The sequence below is a fragment of the Syngnathoides biaculeatus genome, chromosome 9 (genome assembly GCF_019802595.1).
Source record: "Syngnathoides biaculeatus isolate LvHL_M chromosome 9, ASM1980259v1, whole genome shotgun sequence".
NCBI classification, from domain to species: domain Eukaryota; kingdom Metazoa; phylum Chordata; class Actinopteri; order Syngnathiformes; family Syngnathidae; genus Syngnathoides; species Syngnathoides biaculeatus.
The window spans coordinates 2001161-2020504 of NC_084648.1; the positions used below are offsets into that span (position 1 = coordinate 2001161).

The window sequence follows — 19344 nt, forward strand, 5'->3', positions numbered from 1 at the left end:
TGATGAAACATTGGAATTTGAACAAAATCGTCAGTCCAGAATACAGTGTCTTTCACAAGCTTTTTGACCCACAGATATAAAGTTTGCATTATAAAAATCTCACACCGCCAAACAACTTGCAAAAAGTATGTACACTGAAATAATGACGTTCTCGGCTCAATGTACTCAGAAACGGACTGGATGAGAAACCTGTGCCTGTTTACTTGAACAAAAAGCTATTATTCTCTTGTGGGACTGGGAGCAACACGGGTTAATTGTGTCTTCTGCCATCTAGCGGATTAGCATTTAAATATTCTACCCGTCACGATATGTCGGCGGTATTGTTAAGTGGAGAAAGATTTGCAGTAAATAAATAGTACCGATCATTTTGAAGTGACACTGAATGATTTCAGACAGCACACCTGATGATGCTTGGCAGCATATTAGTTATTTTGGGAAATAGCGGTAATAAAAAATGTGGGTTCATGAGGAAATAATTGGCAGTAATCATTGATGGATCGTCAATAAGGTAGCAAAATTAACGTTTATAATGTCTTAATCGCCAGCACCACTATTGTTGGTTGGAGATTCTATCATAATAATTTAAAAAAAAATAACATTTGCTAACGCAGCGAACTTGTCATGCAGTATAAATGATGAAACTAACAATAATAATAATATGACGATGATGTTGACGACGAATGGAATGATGACGCCACCACATCACACAGCAAATCCAAACACCAAAGTGTCGTGCGATGGATTTTGGACTTACAGCACGGTGGTGAGCGGCGGCATTTCTGCCGCTCCGGGGGCCCTCTCCAGGCCGACGTTGGAGCAGTTGACCGCGCAGCTCTGCTGGGGCCCCGCGGGCGCGCAGCTGCAGTTGACGGGGCACGGGCTGCAGCCCCTGCCGGCGGCCGTCTGCGAGCCGAGGCTCCACGACTCCGAGCGGCACAGGGCCACCAGCAGCAGGCCGCAGAAGAAATAGAAGCTGGGCCCGCAGACGCCATGTTTTCGCTGGGTTACAGTCGCTCCATTTCCACAAGGCATAGCTCACTCACATCTCATCGCCTCTGATGGTGGAAGTCCTCTCGGGCTGGGAAGGACCAAAGCAAACACACTTTTCCTTGCCTCGGATTTCATGTGAGGAGAGCCCGAAGTTAAGGAGGAGACAGTTTTGGACGAGGTGAGATGCGCCTACTTCTCCAAACTTTCCTTTGGCTTTCCCGTTCCTCTGAAAATCTAACGGAGCGTCACCAACGAATCTTTCCCTGAAGAAGGGGAAAAAAAAAAAAAAAAATTGGGAACTTCCTCTCACCTCCTGCTCCTCCTCCTCTGTGTAATTTATGCAGTTTGGCAAACCACCACTGAGCTCTCCCGCTAAAAAATTGGACGTATATTACAACAACAATAACAAAAAGTCACCAAAAAGTACAATGTACGCATAGTGATACATTGAATTACGAGTTTAATTAGTTCCGCGACGGAACTCTTAACTCACATTTAAATCCTTATTAAATCTATTGAAATTCCATCCATCCAATACAGCCCCGTGCCCCCCCCCAAAAAAAAGAAATCAAAATAGTGAATGTAAAAAAAAAAAAAATTGGAGCGATGGGTGGGGGATGGGGGGATTGAAATGGACTCGTTGCACATCATCTCCCGCTTCGCTGAAATTGGCTTGGCTTGCATCCCTCCCCTGGTGCCCACCGGGTGGAGGACGGCGCTGAGAGAACATGTAGCCTATCCCTTGTGGGGATAAGCGGCTCAGAAAAATGGATGGATGAATAATGTTTTTCATACCAATTAAGTTAAATTGGATAATTTCACCAGGCAAAAATTAATGTGTTGTTCAATTAATACGTTTTTGTCATTTAGTATCCGTCAGCGGTGTCAGAAAACAAAGCCCACGCAAACACATTAGTGTGCGGTCACACATGATGATGTTTCATCTTAGTTTTGTTTAATCTCGAAGTTTATTTAATCTGAGTTTTTCTAAATGCCTGCACTGTTATATGGATGTACTACTTGAATGAATAATTTTCATTTTGGACACGTTCTCTCTTCTACATATATTCAAAAGAAGTCTTGGCTCCATCAGATACCTGTCAGTTAAAACTACCGGTAATCACAGAGACAAAATCAGTGTGCGTCATGTTTTCTTGACCTGTTTGGGTGCTTGAACAGGGATCTACATTAAAATTATAACCCTCAACAGATGATCTTGGTAGTATAAAATTGAAGTACGACATGACCATTTTATTCTTATCTGAAGGATGAGTGCAGCTGCTCTGGATGGACCAGTTTGTTTTTCAGTGTTTGTGTGGCCAGGACGGGTCCAGTCTAGGTCGGGTGAGGGTAAAATGAGCTTGGCTTCTGTTTTGTTATGGGGAGGGTCCATGGGTCTGGGCAGGAAAACAGCACTTACTGAGGCCACTAGCTCTGTTATTGTAGGGCTACAGGAAGAAGATGGAAGGAGGAGGGGTCCGCTGAGGGAGTGTGGAGGGTCTGCAGAAGGACGAATAGAGGATTGAGGGAGGTATAAAGCAAAAGATTTTGAAATGTGCATGAAAAAAAAGATCAAACAAACAAACAATACATATCCATACGAGCATTAAAACTAAAAGAGTGAAACAGGCACATACTGTAGGTAGGTCAATAGTCATAGGGACAACGAAAATCACCGTCAGTGGTCTCTGATTGCATTCTTGATATATGAAAGGAGCCCGATACGGTTTGAAATTTAAACACCGCACTGATACATTTGCATCATGCAACATGCATCCATTTCCTGAGCTGCTTCGTCATGTATTGATACTTGAGTTGCCATTAAAAGATAATACTGTATGTCCTAATATGCTCTCAACATTGAACTCACAGCCGTCTCTGCAGTGATGGGTTCAAATTGAGATCATCATCAATTAACTCTTGAGCTTTCCCCCATCTGACCAGTGTTGTACCTTCAGAAATCATTTGGCTGGAGAGATAATTTCTACATTTTCAATCACAGTACCAACTAGGAAGGGTTGAAAGCTAATTAACCAATAATCATTTTGAAAATCATTCAGTTGGGAGAAGAACACTAATGTAAGGCTCTTGTCATTTTGAGAGTCAGTATTTGCATCCTCTTTATTCAGAAAGGTCTTGGAATTTATCGTAGACAATCCATGTAAAACTGTGAGGCTCAAGCACCCTAATCTTATTTAATTCAGATTCAAACTCAGAATCATCTTTGTTTTGCCAAGTATGTCAAAAGCAAACAAGGAATTTGTCTCTAGTAGTTGGAGCTGCTCTAGTATGACAACAGTCAGTTGACGAAGAAGACTTGAAACTTAAAGACATTGCAAAAAACCATGACAAAGAAAAGGTTACCAGAAATTCGGCAATGACTAATAGAGCAGTAGTGTAGTGGAATGACCTTTGTGCAAGGGTGCCAAAATTTCAAGAAATGTATGAAATTTAAAGTGACTACTAGTGCGGTAATCAGGGACAATGTTAATTGTACAAATGTTGCAGATACTCTTCAGTCGATTGTTCAAGTGGTGCAGATCCGACTCAGGCTCGTGAGTGCATGTTCCAGTGGAATTGTAAATTAGCTGTTTGAGAAGTTAATTCCAAGAGGGAATAACCTGTTGGATTGACTGCTAGTTTTTGGTTTGCATTGCTCGTTAGCACCTACCCGAGGCAAGGAGATGGAAGAGTTGGTGGCCAGTATGTTAAAGGTCTTAGAAGATTTTGTCTGCTCTTGTCTTATTTCAGGTAGGGTGGAAGTCCTCGAGGGTGGGAAGTGGGTACAGACAATCCTTCCAGCAGCTTTGATTGTCCGTTGAAGTCAGGGTTTGTCTTTTTTTGTGGCAGCGCCAAGCCTGGCTGTAACGGAGGTTCACAGTAATGATTCGATTACCGCTGTGTCGAACTGCTGCAGCGGCTCTCGTTGCAGGCCGTGCTTTCTTAGGGCGGCAGGAAGTACATCCTCTGCTGGGTCTTTTTGAGGATGGAGTTGATGTTCGTCTCCCATTTCAGGTCCTGAGAGACTGTAATTCCCAGGAACATAAAGGTCTCGACAGTTGACACAACACAGTTGGACAGCGTGAGGGGCAGCTGGAGCAAAGGATGCCTCCTGAAGTGCATGATCACCTCTACAGTCCTGTGTTCAATTCCAGGTCGTGTTGGCCTCACCACAGCGCCACCATCTCCAATTCCTGTCGATATGCAGACAGTCTTTGATGAGGCCGACGACTATGGCATCATCTGCAAACCTTAGGAGTTTGACAGTCAGGTGTGTTTTGGGTGCATTCGTTCATGTCGAGAGAGAGGAGCAGTGAAGAGAGGACACAACCTTGGGAAGCCCCGGTGTTGACAGTGCGTGTGGATGAGGTGACCTTCCCCAGCCTTAGTTGCTGTGTCCAGGGCGTCAGACAGCTGTAAATCCATTGGCAGGTGACAAGCGAGAGGCTGAGCTTTTAGCAGAGGAGCTTGGGGATGATGGTGTTGAACGCAGAGCTGAAGTCCATAAACAGTCCACGAACAGGTTCCCATAACTGTTGTCTTCTCGGATGCAGTGGAGTCCCATGTTGACTGCATAATTGACAGACCTAAAGCAAACTGCAGGGGTCCAGCAGGGGACCTGTGATGCTTTTGAGGTGGTCCAGCAAGAGGCACGACGTTAGTATTAAAGTATTATTGGTAAATAGAATCTGAATCCATGATAGTGCATTCCTAAATAGCAATGAATCACAATTCACATTTTCTATGACAGCTATAAATGATACAATACTAATATTGATAACAACAGAAAAATAATTTTTCCAGATACAACGCAGGACAGTGCGGTGCCCAAATATTTTGATGATGATGTCAGACATTTTAAATCATGAATATGTAGAAGGGTTACGTGTGGCCGAGGATTTGAAACCCAGCAAGCAATGCGGACATACCGAAATGTCAATGGGACTGCTTGACAGAGGTTCTGCTGCCATTTTAGGAGTAATGAAATTGTATTCATGTGAAGGGCATAAAGGGGTGGAGGGGAGGAGAGTGTCATAGAGGATATGACAAGCTATTGTTTTAATGATCATATCATCCACAAACCTATTGCCCGTAGGTCTGAATGTGAGTGCGAACGGTTGTTTGTTACCTGCGATTCCCTGGCAACCAGTTCAGGATGTATCCCGCCTCCTCCCCAAAGATGCCCAAAGCTGGCATAGGGTCCAGCACTCCCATGACTCTTGTGAGGATAAGTGGTTCAGATAATGGATGGATGGATGGATGGATGAACAGTCCATAAAACTTTGCTCGAAAAGTATTGTTGGCTTATCTCTATACTCCTTTCCAAAATCTAATCTGGCCTTCCGATTATTTTTGCTGGGGAGTGGTTTGCATCTTCGAACACACTGGGTAGTGATACCAGTGATACCTTCACCCTTGCCCTGTGGTGGTTGATGGTGATGTCATTGACTGTTGTTTTTGGGTTTCATCACAGCTCCCACAACATTTCTATCATCAACTCTTGATACCCTGTTTGATAGCTGTTGCTCAGTACACCAGTAGTTTCTTTCTTTTTCAGGACTTTCCATGTTGATTTTCATTTTTTCCCTCTTCTCTCAGCATCAAAATGGCCTTACTTTTTTCCCCAAAGACTTGTAGCTCTTTGCTTAACAGCAAATCCAGGTTTTACGGGTGAACCCCTAATCTAAAAACAAACACTATTCAATGTTTAAGCAATTAATCTCAAAGGCAACACCTGAGCAACGAGAAACACACATCAGTCAAGTGTACCGATACTTTAGCTCAGCTGAAAAGTGTGTGTGTGGGGGTGGGGGGGTATAGCTCAAGACAAATGACCTTGTTGTTCCAATAATTTTTTTTTTTTTTTTTTACAATAAAATATACCGTGTTTTCTTTCTTTCAGACGTCCCTTTACGAGAGTTATTGATTTAGATTTGCATCAGTATGATGTGCACGTCTTGGTATAATAATATCCTCAATAGTTTTTTGTAAATCAAGAATGTGTTTCTTTTGTCTGCTAATGTCATTTCCCAAGTATTATCACTGTGTTCCTGTGGTCATAGAAATCGGCCTGCAGAGACAACTAGTGCAAACGAAGAAGAAACCAACAAGCCAAAGAACTGCTGAGGTTTACATTTATTTGTAGTTGTTAAAACTTGATTTCCCTCAAGGGATTATCTACCATCAATCAGAGCAAAAATGAAATTGCCTCTCCTCTAAAAAGAAAAGAAAGGGAGAACTTCCTCAAAAGAGTTGGTTTAATATGAGTGACAAAAAATGATTTTTGCAGAGTATTGTACAGCCAAAACCTCTTCGGATTCTTGACTAACTGCTTCTACCGAGTGGCCAGTGTAAGACATTACAAGTGATTACAAGGTAGCAATGATCTCAGCCATGCTATTGCAAATTAGTGAATAATTTACCTCATAACCTATTAGCTGAATATTCACAAGCGCGGGGGGGTCAATGGGGGCAGGGGTTGTAGGCTTCATGTTAAGGGATTTTGTGAAATGCTGTTTATTTTTATATTCTCGCTCCTTGTGTTTAAAAATCGCTCTTCATTACGCTCGCTCACACTGTATGACAAAAATAAGTAGAGAAAAGAAGACGATTTCAAGTGACACGATTCTTATTTACAGTATCAAACGGCTCCAGCAATTATTTATGTTGTTACCGTATTTGTGATGAAATTAAGTTGGGAATATACTTTACAATTGCATTCTCTAGCATATTCCTTTTACTAGGAAATGGACTAGGAAAGTTTGTGTTTATTAATTCGGTTGGAGATTTCCATCCATCCATTTTCTGAGCCGCATATCCTCACAAGGTCGTGGAACTGGCGGAGCCTATCCCAGCTATCATCGGAGAGGAGGCTGGGTACTCCCAGAAATGGTTGTCAGCCAATTGCAGGCCACGTAGAGACAGACAGTTGCACTCGCAATCACACCTCAGGACAATTTGGTGAAAGCCATTCAATATCTGCTGTGACAACCATTTACCTCATGCAGTGCATCTCCTTTGCATATAGTTGATCAGGTTGGGAACAACTTAGAACTTGGAGTCCAGCTCAGGAAAAATGGGAGCAGAAAAGTGTGTTTACATTTTTGTTCAGTGTACATCAAGGGTGTCAAACTGCCGTGGGCCAGATTGTTGTTATCGTTTCCCTCAGAAGGCCGTTATGACTGTAAAACCAGAAAACTGTTTAATCATCTCATCATATTTACACATGAAATTATAAACTAGTTTTGAAATCAGAAATCATGGGTAATGGGGTTTTCAACTATTTGTGTTTGCTAACACAAACATGCTTGCAATATCTCAAGGTTATTTATGATCTCCGAAATTTAGTAGCGATTTTAGCAAGAATCATTGAAGTTGACACGTATTTTGCCTTTGTGGGCCACATAAAATGATGTGGTGGGCTGGATCTGGGCCCCAGGCCTTGAGTTTGACACCTGTGGTGTCCATAATAAACCCTAACCCTAAAATCAACACCTCCCTGACAGTGTATGACCATAAGTGTCTTTTTGAGAGCAGAAGCTTTTAACATCGTCACTCTCAGAAGTCTGCAGAATGGCCCAATTTGGTTAATGTAACTTTTTTTTTTTTTTCACCAATCTATACTGCTGGTCACATGGGTCTGTTATGATTGCAGTACTATGTCTTATCCATCACATCTATCTATTTTCTTAGCCGCTTCACCTCACAAGGGAAGCGGGGAGTGCTGGAGCCTATCCAAGCTGTCAACAGGCAGGAGGCGGGGTACACCCTCAACTGGTTGCCAGCCAATCACAGGGCACATCGAGACAAACAGCCTCACTCAGAATAGCACCTAGGGGCAATTTAGAGTGTGCAATTAATGTTGCATGTTTTTGGGATGTGGGAAGAAACCGGAGTGCCCGGAGGAAACCCACACAGGCACGTGGAGAACATGCAAACTCCACGCAGGCGGGTCCGGGATTGAACCCGGGACCTCAGAACTGTGAGGCCAACGCTTTACCAACTGATCCACCGTGCTGCCCCTATTATTATTATTATTGGCAAAGTGGAGCAGCTGTAAAGCGTTTGTCTCACAGTTCTGAGGACCAAGGTTCAATTGCAGACCTGCCCTTGTGGAATTTGCATGTTTTCCCCGTGCCTGCGTTGGTTTTCTCTGGGCACTCCGGTTTCCTCCCACATCCCAAAAACATGCAACATTAATTGGACACGCTAAACTCCTCCTAAGTGTGCCCTGTGATTGGCTGGCAACCAGTTGATGGTGTACCTTGCCTCCTACCCGTTGATAGATGGGATAGGCTGCAGCACTCCCGCAACCCTTGTGAGGATAAGCAGCTAAGAATTATTATGTGTGTGTGTGTATATATATATATATATATATATATATATATATATATATATATATTATATATATATATATATATATATACTCTGTGTGTGGCATATCACATCTAGTACATAAGTGAATGCAAGCAATGCAGGTTGACAATTGGATCGACGTCACGAGATACGTGAGGGATAATCGAGGGATCATGGGCTGGACAATACTGTAATTGACAAGGTCATATTGGATGGACTCAAGTGATGACTAGATGACCCAGATTAGAGATAATGTGATGTTGGTCAGCACTTGTATTGCTTGTCCCCATTTAGCTGTGGTCCTTATGTCTCAGTGGAAGGACTCAACTCCTCAACAAATAAAACTGGTGGCATGACTGTTTGAAAAATACAAGTCTTGGAAACTAATAATTTACCCCATAGGTTACAATAGTGTAGATTGAGGTTGTGGGTAGTGTTTCCCAGCCTTCATTCAGACAAGACATATACTTAACATTGGAAATAATATATGGTACGCAACCATACAAAAATATCACATACAGTATATAGCAGTGATTCCCAAACAGTGTGCCGGGGTACATTAGTGTGCCGTGAGCTCTCTTCAGGTGTGGTGTGGGAAGTTATCCAATTTTATGAAATTGCTGAAAAAAACATTTATTCCAAGAAATAATGTATCTTTATTCATCTATTTATGCCAGTGAGGCACAATGACAACAAAAAAAACATCTTCTATTAGATGGCAGGAAGTACATATAGTAATCAATCCATTTTTGGTGACATTTAATTTTGTTGGTGTGCCGTGGGATTTTTCAATTGTAAAATTTGTGCCTTGGCTCTATAGAGGTTGGAAATCACTGGAATACAGGAATACTGTATGCCACAGTCTATGGTTTTGGTGGCAAAAAAAAAAAAAGGTGGAAGAACACAGCGCAAGGGGAAAAGGAAGTCAAAGAAAGGCCAATCTCCAAAAGAGGTTTATTTCAAGAAAACAGAAACATCCAAAAGGGGCAAACATAGCCCCCAGAAAATTGTAAATACTTAATTAACAACACTTCAAACAAAAGGATTCTTAGTAACAAAGAAAGTCAAGGAACTCAAACTCAAGAAAATAATTGATTTTTAAATATCAAGTGGTGGGTCCCAAAGTTTGTTTTTCAGAGTTGTTTCTTTACTTGGTATAAATTTTCGTTTGCCAGTCAATCCACTGTTAGTTAGTTAGTGGTTGGTCTCATTCACATTAGTCAAGGCAAATGTTTTGCTGCATTTGTCGGGCAGGCATTAGTGGAACCACATCACTCAGACAAAAATGTACGCCAGAATTGAAAAAACATAAAAAACCCAGACAGAAAGTCTTCAGGTGTTCAAAGCAGTTCAAGGCACAAACAAACCACCACTTATTTGTCCCTGAAACATCTCAGTATGAATTTAAAAAAAAAAAAAAAACAACGTCAAGAGGGCCCACGGTCCCTTGTTGTGCCTTTCCACAATTCACTCACCATTTATTGAATGGATTTTCACGTAAATTTATGGATATGTCCATGCTTCCTTGCAGATGAGTTATTGTCATCAGACAGTAACTCATAATTAGTGAACATTTCACGGGATTAAATAAAGTCATATGAAATTGTACCTGGAGAAGTTTCCATGGAAATATTTTTCTGGCTCCCAAATACTTATGTATTTAGGCTCCAAGGAGCTGAAGGTCTGATAGTTCCAGGCTCCTGTGTCCTCCGAACCCAAAGCCATGAGGACATTAGTTATAAAACTGCTATTCAAGAAAATGTGGTCTCCACTACATTAGATCATGAGAACATACAAGAATTTGCACACAACTGTCGACAATCACTGAAGTTCTTCATTAGTGCCTGATATACAGACCCTTCCCTAACCATTTAAATACCATGGAAAAGTTCATTTATTTCCTTAATTCCATTCAAAACGTGACTCTTTCATAGATTATAGCTTGAGGACCTACAATTTAAAGAATGAAACATATTTATTTGTTTATTTTTACATGATTCGAGCTTTCAGCCAAACAATTGGAATTCAAAAAATGAGAATACTGATGAAATTGCCGTTTACTTCTCAGTTTTTGCAGAAAAAAAGAAACGTTAGTGGATGATTAGAGTAGTTAAAAGTTAAAAACATACATATGGCCAGCAAAATTTGGGGTGATTTCTTCAAACTATTGTGATTTTGTGAATTCCTGATTTTGTGGCTTTTATGAGATGGAACCCCACATGATGTAAAAATAAACAAATAAATACTTGAAATTGTTTAAATTGTGGGCCCCAAAGCGAGAATCTATGAAAGTTGAAGGTTTTCATGGAATTATGGAATTAAATAAACTTTTACATTGTATTCAAAATTTCCCGCCAAGGATGTGTATTAGTAAGTATTTACCCAATGGCTGGGTGAGACTACTGCTCTCCTTTCCTTACATGTTTGCTTGTGTCTCACTTAATTTGTGTGCCACAAGCCAATTTTGGCTACTCTTGTGTCTGATTAATCTGTCTCTGATGCAGTATCTGCCAGGTAGAGTCTCTTCCACACTGATCCAAACTGGCTCAATTGCCAGGTTCTATGGCTCCTACTGATTTCTGTGGTCCCCTTCAGATCTCGTCCTTCTTCAGATCTATATGACCACATGTCCAGGGCAGGAGATTAGTCCAACCTCCGGGGAGTCTTGGCTGAATGTTAGGCTGTTATGTAACGTTTCCTAAACAGATGGCCACGTGGGCTCAGAGTGTGAACCATCTGCTTTCATCAATTATAAATCCCCTCCTCACTGAGCTAGTGTCACTCCCAATGGACACCTGTGACATGAGGTAGAAGTGGGTGGAGGTGGAGGGGGGGTATTGTTTAAATAATAAAAAAAAAAAAAACAGCCTTTGGTGTGAAGTGGCGTGCTCGTTAAGTATGCACCAGAGGTCCCTGCTTCCCATTTGTGGGTGAGCACCAGCAAAGCTGGGATTGCATTTCTGGTGACACCTCCGCACAGTCAACATTAAGCAGGGAGAGCGAAGCAAGCAGTCAGAGTGACTGGGATGAAGAGAACGACAAAGGTTGCTGGAGAGACGGACAAAGACACACGTTGAGTGTGGCGGAAAGAGGGCTAGGGAGACGAAGATGAGGCAGAAGTAGTCAAGTAGTAAATAAGTGATTAGCGTTTTTTGAGAGTGGTCGTGTGACAGCAGCAGCAGCAGCAGCAGCAGCAAGACACGATCTGTTCAACCAAACAACTTAATGGACATTTTCAAATGCAACCTGGAAGCTGTTTGGTCCCTGCAAAACTGAGGATTTTTAGTGGCATTTTTGTTAGTTAACTGAACTCTCAAAATGATGGCATGAAGAATATGATGCCTAACCCTTATCAGTAATTAAGAATTGAAGCTGCTAATCTATCTGAGGTAAGTCGGAAAACATTGAATAGTCTTTTAAGTGTTGCAATGCTTGTTAGAGATAATTTGACCTTTAAATGTGAAGTGCTTTGAAAAGTGAAGCCACTTAGACCAGTTCACTGGTCACCTACATGACTAAAAAAGTAAATTAGGGCATTTCTTATATCCCAACAGGGCCTAATAATAATGTATAATTATTGCATGCAAGTATACGTGTGTGTGACAGTGCGGGTGCGTGTGTGTGTGTCTATCTGTGATTCTGGTTCTTGAAGCTCGACTTCTCAAAGCCCATCGTGCGCTGTCAGCCCACGCTGTTTCCCGTTGGCATGGAAACTATTGCCCAGTGCTAAAATCATTTCTGTTCTGTGCTGTGAGAGCATGAGTGTATTTCCAAAGAGAAGAATACAGTATTCATGTCTGATGTGATTTTTTTTTCACAATAACGCTCTTATGTGTGTGACTTTGCTGTCTTTATCTTGCATAACTGGTTCTCCTCTTGTTTTCAACATCTCTTCAAGATGGCTGTCAACAGTTTCTCCATCGTCCTCCTACTACTGATCGGCTCTTCCACATCGCACCCATCATCACCTCCTCCACTGGGATGTAGCGAGCATGTGGAGCCCCCTTACAGAGTGCTGTGTGACCTGGAGTCAGTGTGGGGTGTCGTTCTGGAGGCAGTGGCGTGCAGCGGGGGCCTCACCTCTCTGATCGTCGCTGTGCTCCTATTAGTCAAACTTCGCTCCATTTCAGACCCGGCCAGACGCTCTGGCGTGGGACCGCTTCTCCTGCTCCTAGGAACACTCCTTGGGATATTCCCCATCTCCCTGGCATTCCTTGTGGGGAAGAATCAGGTCCTCTGTGTGGTTCGCAGAGCCTTTTGGGGCCCCCTCTTTGCCCTTTGCTTCTCCAGCTTGCTGGTCCAGGGCCTGAGGCTCAGGAGGCTGGTGGCTGGGAAGACGAGCCCATCCGGAAGCACGTTGGCTGCACTGGGCCTGGCGCTAGCTTTGGTTCAGGGGATTATTTCTGCTGAGTGGGTCCTTCTCACTGTGGTCAGGGAGGGTCACCCGGCCTGTGAGTATCCCCCTTTGGACTTTGCTCTGACATGCAGCTACACCTTAGGGCTGCTCCTTATAGCCATGGGGCTCTCTCTAGGGGTAGTGCTGTGTGGCGGGGAACTGGTGGGAGAGCCAGCTCATGACACTGATGAGGAGAGAGAAGAAGACAGTGACAAAAGCAGATGGAAGTGTAATGCAGTGTGGCTCTTCCTGGCAAGTCTGGCATCAGCGTTACTTTGGGTGGCATGGCTTGGCTTTTATCTCTATGGGAGCCAAGCACTGAGGTTGAGGGGGAAGGTGGGGAGAAAGGCCGAGGACCGTGTGCTGGACGAGCCCGCTCTTGCAGTGGCCCTGGTTATTCAAGGCTGGATCCTTTTGCTATTTCACGGCATTCCAGAGAGCCACCTGTGTCTCTGGAACCGTTCACAATGCAGCAGGGAAGATTTCTTTGACACCAGAGAGACAACTCCTCCTCCACATTTCAGAGATGAGCTCCAAGCACACTCTCACCAACCCTTCCAGGAAAACCAGGCCTTTTCTATGGAGGAGCATGGTGCAAGTACGCCTGTGTCATGTGTGTCCTATGTGTGTTATTGTTATATATTTCTGATAACAACAACAACAATAATAAGAATAATAATGCTTCACACCCTGGTGGTGGTAGGCTAATCGTGTACCTACAGGTGTCCTAGGGCAGACTGACAGAAGGATGGCTGCCATTCTGTCCCTCTGACCAACACCGAAGATCCAATCACACCTTTAATTGAATTCTGCCTCCAAGTGGAACTTGGGAATTCACAATTTTGACATTGTGATGATTGCAGAAGCCAGCTGCAAATGTGCAGTTGCTAGGAAACTAGAAACACAAATCATTGAGGTTTTTTCCATCCAATGTCATGTGAATGAATGTCATATAAGAGACAGTGAAAGAAATTTCCATTGAGTGAATTAATCCAAATGATTCTGAATGACATTAAGCCCAACCCATTTGAAGGCACAACTTGGTGAGTGTAGGCCATAATAGCACACTGCATCTGCAGCAGACGTGGAGACTTCTCTCAAGGAGCTACTTCAAGCTTACCAAAAAAAAACCTAGAAATCAAAACCATTGGAATTGACAATCATATAAAATCATACAATGTAGGTTTTGCTTACCACAGAATGTGCTTAACTATACACAATCCAATCAAACCACTGGATTTAAAGCCTAATTCATTAACAGCCTCCTAGGCAGCGAGATACATACAGTATGAGTCATCCCAGTTTCTGTGCTTATTTGAAGCAAATATACTGATCAAGTGCGACACAGCAAGGCACAAGGACAAACCAGATGAAGATCATGGTTGGAAAAAAAAACATTCTAGTGCTGATGCGTTTGGGCGATAGATTGCTTGTGGCTGTTGTGGCAAAATATCCATTTGACTGAGAAGGGATGAAGCACAGCTAAGCTTAAAAGCGATCAGAAAAGGAACTTCAGGTTGAGTTCAGAAACATTGGACTGGTTAGTAATGTTTAGACCAATTTTGACACAAATGATCATTTCGCTTGCTGATCTTGCACAAGCTGTCGCAGCAGCAAGCGTACATTACTGATTCTTTTATTTTTGAAATAACGGTACAGTTTTGCATTGGCATCACAGTTCTGAGGTCCTGGGTTCAATCCCGGACCCGCCTGTCTGGAATTTGCATGTGCTCCCTGTGCCTGTGTAGGTTTTCTCCTGGGACTCCGGTTTCCTCCCACATCCCAAAAACATGCATCATTAATTGAACACTCTAAATTGCCCCTTAGGTGTGATTGTGAATGTGGCTGTTTGTCTTGATGTGCCCTGCGATTGGATTGGCTGGCAACCAGTTCAGGGTGTACCCCGTCTCCTGCCTGTTGACAGCTGGGATAGGCTCCAGCACTCCCTGCGACCCTTGTGAGGATAAGCGGCTAAGAAAAAGGATTGGTGGTATAGGTTTACCACTCTCCATATCAATAATCTCCTTTCCTTCATTGGGAAAAGGAAGATTTGATCATCTAAATGGGAATTTAAAATCAACCCAGCCGATTTCACCTTACGCCAGAGAAACTGTGGGTCTTCTCAATGAGAATCATCTTGATAATCAAACATTCATCGTAATTCAGTACGACAAAATATAAAGAAATGCTTTATTGTGTAATACAATGATAGACCATTTGAGGGGAAAAAATATGTACATTTGAAATGTTAATAACAAATAAATGTGATTATAATAGAACAACTAGCTGTCCATTCAAACATAAGATATAATGTAGCTATAGTACATCGACCAATCACAACAGAAATTTTAGCCTTAAATTGCTTTCTTTTTAGGCAATTTGGACAACTTCTAAAATAATAATAATAATAATTTTTCTCTATAATACTACATTGGCACGAAATGAAATTATTGCACCAATTACTTTTGACTTGGCTTTCAGCTCCCCGAAGTGGAAACTACCAGAGCGGTTCTGGCAGCGTTCGCCCTGGCATCGCCTTCAGAGGTCATGTCTACCAACCAACTGAAATGGCTCTCGTTATGAATGGCGGCACGGTAAGTGTCCCTTTCAAAATATGCCAATCGTGAACAGTATCGCTATTAACCCAGCTGATCCCCTTTTTTTTCATCACCATCTAGATGCCAACGGCCCCCATTAACTACACTGGAAGACGACTGTGGTAAAGTGGTAATGTGACTCGAGTACCTATGTCACACTCCGTTATTGCCCGATGCCTGAACGGGAGTAATAATTCAAAAAGACATAACGTCATACAAGATGGACTGACAGTCACTCAATGCATTTAATATTTCTGCATACTCTACATGTTTCAATTGTGCATTTCCTAGGCAAATGCTGTAGGTTTGCATCACTTATTCAAAATGAAAAGACTGTAAGAGACTACAGTTTGAGTCTATTTTGCTGCTGTAAATATCACATACAGCGCTTCAATATTATCAACACACAGATGTCTGTAATATTTAAATAAGCTAACAGCAACTGCTTGAGGTGGGCTGATAATGTGTGGGGTAGAGGACGATATGAACGTTCACCATATGAGTTTACAGCATAGCCTTACAAAAGCTTGCTTTGTCTCTGACTTTTCTCGCCTTTGGGCTCTTCCACAAAAGAGTACTGCAGGACATGTTATGAGCCACATTATAGAGAGCTTGTGCGTATTGCCAGAAATCTTGAACATGAATGGAATAGAAAGAAAGTTTATGAACTACCTAAAAAGCCATTTATCAATACACTCAATAGCGAATGCAATAGGTCCACCTCCTAACTGTGATAGCTAATATGGACCAAAACAAGAGCTGTACTGAAAGTACTGAGTTTATTCTCATGTGCAGTAGTTCAATACAGGAAACAAAATATTATAAACACAATTCACTATGATGCAGTTTAGTTTTACAATATGACCACAATTATATGCATACTGTTAAATGAATAGCTTTGTGACAACTGTGTTAATTGAAGCCGGACATTATTAGCCTCGGAAGAATTTGTGGTAAAGACCATCTTTACCATAAGTTCTTCCTTGGCATTGGTTCTCATTAGATCAGTGATTCCTCATGAGGGGGCTTTGGCACCCTAGTGTGCCATGAGAGCTCATCGGGGATGCTGAGGGAAACTATCCAAGTTCACTAAATTTGTCTGAAAATGATTGTTAATTACACAAGATCGTTTTCATGTATTGACCTATACTTACAGGCAGAACAATTAAATTCTCTTCTGTGAGATGGCAGAATGCACAATAAACCTGCACAACCACCTGTTGCCATTCATATCAACCAGGGATGGCCAACCAGTCAGAGATGCAGAGCCGCATTTTTTATCGTGTTATGGCAAAGAGCCACATCATACGCATCAGTCACTTGATATGATGCAAGCATTCATCTCTGGATGCTTTTTTTTTTTTTTAATTGCCATCTGCTTTTCTGTATGATTTTCCAAAATGACTAACTTGTGACTGGGAAGTTTAGTCCCTTTTGGAAATTCCAGGTCGATGTTACCGTGGAGTGAGCTCAAGTGAAGATCTGAAGCTGTGAAACGCGATAGACGTCTGAGAAAAACGTCCCGTGTTCATCCACACATATTCTTTTAATTGTGCATTTTTCCCTTGCCTCCTTTCATGCGGCTCTTGTGAAAAGGCAGGGTGTGTTCCAACTGCAGGGGGATCACACTCCTCAGGCTCCCTGGTAAGGTCTATTCAGGGGTGCTGGAGAGGAGGGTCCATTGGGAAGTCAAATCTCAGATTCAGGAGTAGCAATGTGGTTGGGGTTAGGGTTATCTTGTCCGTGGAACATTGGACCAGCTCTACACCCTCGGCAGGATCCTAGAGGGTGCATCAGAGTTCACCCAACCAGTCTACATGTGTTTTGTGGACTTGGAGAACGTGTTCGACCGTGTCCCTCAGGGAGTCCTGTGGGGGTTTTTTTGGGGGGAGTACGGCGTTCCGAACCCCGTTATACGGGCTGTTTGGTCCCTGTAAGACCAGTGTCAGGGTTTGGTCCGCATTGCTGGCAATAAGTCGGACTCGTTTCCAGTGAGCGTTGGACTCCGCCAAGCTGCCCTTTGTCACCGATTTTGTTCGTAACTTTTATGGACAGAATTTCTAGGTGCAGCGTAGAGGGTGTCCGGTTTGGTGGCATCAGCATCGCATCTCTGCTCTTTGCAGATGATGTGGTTCTGTTGGCTTCATCAAGCCGTGATCTCCAAAGCTCACTGGAGCAGTTCGCATCTGAGTGTAAAGCAGCTGGAATGAGACACAGCACCTCCTAATCTGAGACCAAGGTCCTCAGTCAGAAAAGGGTGGCATGCCCTCTCCGGATTTCCCACTTAGTAAGTCAACTTGTGAGTACACTGAGATGATCATTATTTCAGTATTCATGAGCTTTGTGACATTTTTGGTTTGGTGGTGTATTATGAGATTTTTATTATGTAAAATGGGTGCCTTGGCTCAAAAATGGTTGAAAAGTATGAGTGCAAGGATACCCAATGATCTGACAAATGAGTGTACATATGAATATAAGGTTTAAGATATCTTGGAGGCTGTATTTTGCACTTTATCAGAGATAATATGTTATCTGTGTGGTAATATTTGACATGTATTATCTTGTAAAAGTACAATATTTTAATATTTTGTCAGTATGATTCATTTTGGGTGTTTTCAAGGATTTTAATGTCCATATTGAGTGGAGAAAAGACTTTTTAGCCAGCTGCTTAAAATCCTACCGATATTGGAGAACCTGACAAGGAATATTGCATTTTGATTGGCATCTGGGCATCATTATGTCCCAATGAATATTATTTAATACAACTTGACTGACCAACAAAATTGTGATCTGACCACGATGCTCAACCACCTTTAATGTTTTCTTTTTTTATTGTGATATGTGAGTGTCACCAGACTATATATATATATGACAGTGTTGCTGGAGTGAATAATGCCAATGTGGTTCTTGGAAAATTTGAAACTTTTATTTCTATCGTGGTCAGTTGAGATCAAATGTGAGAAACCCTAATTTGCAAATGCAAATTTTATATTACTGTACAATCTGTGACTCAAAATATTCACTCATGCTAAGGGTGTTCAAATACATCAGTAATAAGACTTCAAGCAGGGAAAAGAAAGACAATCTAATCAAGTGCCCCTTTGTGCACCAACTCTGACTTTCTCACTAATTAATGAGTTTTCTGCAATGTTGATTTTGTGAGTGAAATTTATGCTACAATTTTGTATCCTGCAAATATTATCTTGACATTTTACAGTATGTTCACTAATGTCCTTCTACAAACGAGTTTAATCAAGTGTGTTATAAATTGTGAAAAGCACTGGTATTTACCTTTTAAATTATTTCATGGCAATTGCACTGGCACCATTTTATGGTGGTGTATCATGAATGTTTGTAATGTAATTTGCACAGAGTGAACAATACATCAGTGCACATTTTCTCTTAATGCTCTCATTTCTTATAATCTTTGATGTGGTTTTATCGAGTTTACAAGACATTTTGGGTTGAAATTGCCCAAGATGCCCTTGTTCGAAATTTGTGTTGGTCTTTTCCTTCTGGCATTTGAAAGGTCAGATGTGTCGTGAATATTTAACGTGTGAAACAGCTTTGCTCTCAATGGATTCCTGATCTTTTTTAGTTTAAATATTGAAAGTAGCTTCACTCTGATCGGGGCTTGGAAGAAATCTAGGAGGGCAAGCGCTCGTGTGAGGTCTTAACAATGTGAAGCAGAATTCACCAAGCGTTGGCCTGTTTGGGAACTAATAGGGAAGGTGAGTTGAAACGACAGTTGGCAACTCACCACCCCACAGATGAAAGGACGTGGCTGAAATTCAAGTGAGGAGGATACTGTGAGAGGGTGCTCCTGCAATCAATCACCGCAATGTAATTGGCACGCAGCATTCATCGATTGCTCACATTTTGCCAACAATGACCACAAGCTTAGCCATTTTATTGACAGATACATAATAATTTAAAAATATAGCAAAATATTTTTGAAAAACAACAGCACATCTATGTTTTTATATATTGTATTTGCATGGATGG

General features: G+C 42.0%; 2 protein-coding genes across 3 annotated transcripts in view; one reads left to right on the plus strand and one right to left on the minus strand.

Moving 5' to 3' along the window:
* Window positions 1–1308, minus strand: part of pkd1a (polycystic kidney disease 1a) — a 66295-nt gene extending 64987 nt beyond the window's left edge. For both annotated transcript variants that reach the window (XM_061831164.1, XM_061831163.1), the window contains exon 1: window positions 755–1308. In XM_061831164.1, the coding sequence (XP_061687148.1) occupies window positions 755–1032 (278 nt within the window). In that variant the 5' untranslated portion in view covers window positions 1033–1308. The remainder of the gene's footprint in view (window positions 1–754) is intronic.
* On the plus strand, window positions 1029–18712 carry gprc5bb (G protein-coupled receptor, class C, group 5, member Bb). Its single transcript, XM_061831169.1, has 4 exons — window positions 1029–1168; window positions 12245–13340; window positions 15224–15336; window positions 15421–18712. The coding sequence occupies exons 2-4, from the start codon at window positions 12245–12247 to the stop codon at window positions 15463–15465; spliced, it is 1254 nt and encodes a 417-aa protein (XP_061687153.1). The 5' UTR covers window positions 1029–1168; the 3' UTR covers window positions 15466–18712.
* The last annotated feature ends 632 nt before the right edge of the window (window positions 18713–19344 follow it).

Excerpts from the sequence above, each read along its gene's own strand:
- gprc5bb (XM_061831169.1), top strand. The coding sequence starts at position 12,245 with ATGGCTGTCAACAGTTTCTCCATCGTCCTCCTACTACTGATCGGCTCT. Across the intron at positions 13,341-15,223 it reads TATGGAGGAGCATGGTGCAA|CTCCCCGAAGTGGAAACTAC; the intron begins GTACGCCTGTGT and ends CTTGGCTTTCAG. Across the intron at positions 15,337-15,420 it reads TCGTTATGAATGGCGGCACG|ATGCCAACGGCCCCCATTAA; the intron begins GTAAGTGTCCCT and ends ATCACCATCTAG.